The sequence below is a fragment of the Limulus polyphemus genome, unplaced genomic scaffold (genome assembly GCF_000517525.1).
Source record: "Limulus polyphemus unplaced genomic scaffold, Limulus_polyphemus-2.1.2 Scaffold11059, whole genome shotgun sequence".
Lineage (NCBI taxonomy): Eukaryota > Metazoa > Arthropoda > Merostomata > Xiphosura > Limulidae > Limulus > Limulus polyphemus.
The window spans coordinates 1-2,821 of NW_013676669.1; the positions used below are offsets into that span (position 1 = coordinate 1).

General features: G+C 36.7%; 1 protein-coding gene across 1 annotated transcript in view; it reads left to right on the forward strand.

Moving 5' to 3' along the window:
* Positions 1–2,070: 2,070 nt before the first annotated feature.
* Positions 2,071–2,821, forward strand: part of LOC106476626 (nuclear receptor subfamily 2 group C member 2-like) — a 13,382-nt gene continuing 12,631 nt past the window's right edge. The window contains exon 1 of the mRNA XM_022380438.1: positions 2,071–2,254. Coding sequence (XP_022236146.1) covers positions 2,071–2,254 — 184 coding nt within the window. The remainder of the gene's footprint in view (positions 2,255–2,821) is intronic.

Consider the following 2,821-nt stretch of genomic DNA (forward strand, 5'->3'; position numbering starts at 1 on the left):
TAGTTTACGGTACTTTATACATACTGGTGTTTTAATAGCTTACGGTACTTTATACATACTGGTGTTGTAATAGTTTACGGTACTTTATACATACTGGTGTATTAATAGTTTACGGTACTTTATACATACTGGTGTTTTAAGAGTTTACGGTACTTTATACATACTAGTGTTTTAATAGTTTACGGTACTTTATATATACTGGTGTATTAATAGTTTACGGTACTTTATACAAACTGGTGTTTTAATAATTCTGCAGATAAAGTATTGATCCTGTGAGATGTTGTCTAAATCCTGTGAGATTTTCTCTTCAGAACAAATTTTCCATTTTAATAATAAAGGTTAAAAAAAAGACATGTTGTAATTTGTTCCTACATTTTCTGTGGTCATTCACTTCGTTACTTACACATCTATCAGATGCCGTATCTTTATTTCATATCAACCAACCTCCTCTTCATCTCTGACCACTTCAACTCTTTAGCTTCTACTTCTCATCCCTTTTGTTCCAATTGAATTGCCTCGTGTAGAAGCTAAATTAGTACCATTATTTAACCATCTCTTTGATTTCTAGACCATTGGTCATCTTAGTACTTAATTTCATCTGTGGAATTCTTTGGTACTCCATTTTTCTTTGTTTTCACTGTATTCCAAAGGATCCAATATGTCAGATCTTCTCATGGGTGCAGTAGACATTTTGCACTTTTAATCTACAGGATTTTCGTCTTCTCTCCAAAGAAGATGGGAATATAGATATCTAATAGACCTCTCCTTACTCAATCACAATCTCATTATGTAGAACACGAATTTGTAAAAATGCCTATTTACCAGTCGTTGATTTCTCAGGTTTGGGCATCAGAAGGTGGTATACGAACTTTGAGCCATGCCCTTTAGTCTAGCCCGAGCTCCATATCTGGGTTGTCAAGTGGTCAGAGTCTTTGCAGGTCTTTTGACTCACTCTACATAGGTTTCGTACATCAATGATTGTCTGAACTTATGGTTGACCATCCATATGGAAGGATCATATGTACTTTCATATCCAATACTTCATTGTCTGGTTCGTATAGGATTTAGGATCAAATATTTTCAGAGGGCTTTTCAACTTTCTCATCTAGGTCTTTTAGAGTTGATAGTATGTCAGCCATGCCTATAGCCAAAACACCTCTGCTCTGATTTAGGAAATATGGCATCCGTATTTAATGTTGTTCTTTTGGAGCAAGCCCATATGCACTCTCTTCAATGTGATTTGGTGTGTCTGTAGTAAATGATCTACAATCTATTCTGTGTTCTCTTGGAGATTGATGACTGGAAGTATTGCATATTGCTTCTGCCATGATTAGCTCTTCATCTTTCCACAGTAATATCTCTGGTGGGCTGAGTCTCAGTTTTAGGAGATCAACAAACTTCCCAGCATATGGATCCCTTTCAAGGCAGTGTCTCATATCAGCCGTCTCGAACTGGGCTGTCCACCAACTATGTCACTACTTGCTACCCTTCCTTTACCACAGATTAGTGCTATTACAGAGAGACAATTCCTCATTAGTGTTTCACATCAATGGCCCGGGGGGGGGGACTCGTTATGACAGTATTTGTCACGTGGCTGTCACCATGTTATCGTGGCTTTTCTCTCGCAATGTGCTGGATACAATGAACATTCTGGCAGAGGTGAATAAGTTACTTTGGAGGCGGGAGAGTGGGGAACTATTGATACAAGTAAAACAAATGTTATACTGTATTAATGATGCTCAGAACTTGAGGTCATGTGACACCGACAGAATAAGTTATAGTTGACAAGAAGAAGGGAAGTGTTTCAGAGGTAATTGTAAAAGTTTGTGGAACAGCAACTAATCCAATTGGCATTCCATTTTTTGATTTATTATGATTAAATTTTGTGGTCTGTTTTAAGAGATATTTGTATCGTACTTCCTCATTTTGTTGAATTTTTTGTTTCTGTAGGAGTTTGTATTATTGTGAACTTACAAGTGTTATTGTGTTTCGTCCACTTGGAGATGTGTATTTGTTTGTATATGAATAGATATTATTCTGAACTTGTTATATAGTAGATACATGTGAAGGATGTACTTTCAGGGGAGTTTCGGCAACCAAACTGACAATTCATGCGTTCAGTTAGCCCTACCTGTTGCATCTGGAGTGACTGACTGGGCTGTGAAGGTGAACGATTGGCATGTTCGAGATCAACCATCTAGAGCCTCAGAGGGAAACATGGAAACTTGCTACGTCTGTGGAGATAGAGGATCGGGTAAGAAAGTTTGTTAATAAAGAGATCCTGTGATATCTATTAATGGAGAAAATCACGTAAAAGTTAGTGTTGTATGTTAAAGATCACATTAGGTAAGACATTCTGCTTATCCATGGCTAGGAAAGATTAGGTAGGAAATCCTGCTTAATACATGACTAAAAAGGATTAGGTAGGAGATCCTGCTGTAAAAAATTGCTGTATCTATAGTTAGAAAGGATCATGTTAGAAATTCAGGTAAGACATTCTGCATATCCATGGTTAGAAAAGATTAGGTAGGAAATCAGGCTTAATACATGACTAAAAAGGATTAGGTAGGAGATCCTGCTGTAAACATTTTGCTGTATATGTAGTTAGAAAGGATCATGTTAGAGATCCTCTGATACTCTTGTTTTAAGACATTCAGATTGGAGATCCTTCTGTATTTGTTGCTAGAAAGGATCATGTAAAACCTGTTGTATCTGTTGCTAGAAAAAAATCATGTAAGACCTGTTGTATCTGTTAGTAGAAAGGATCATGTAAAACCTGTTGTATCTGTTAGTAGAAAGGATCATGTAAGACCTGTTGTAT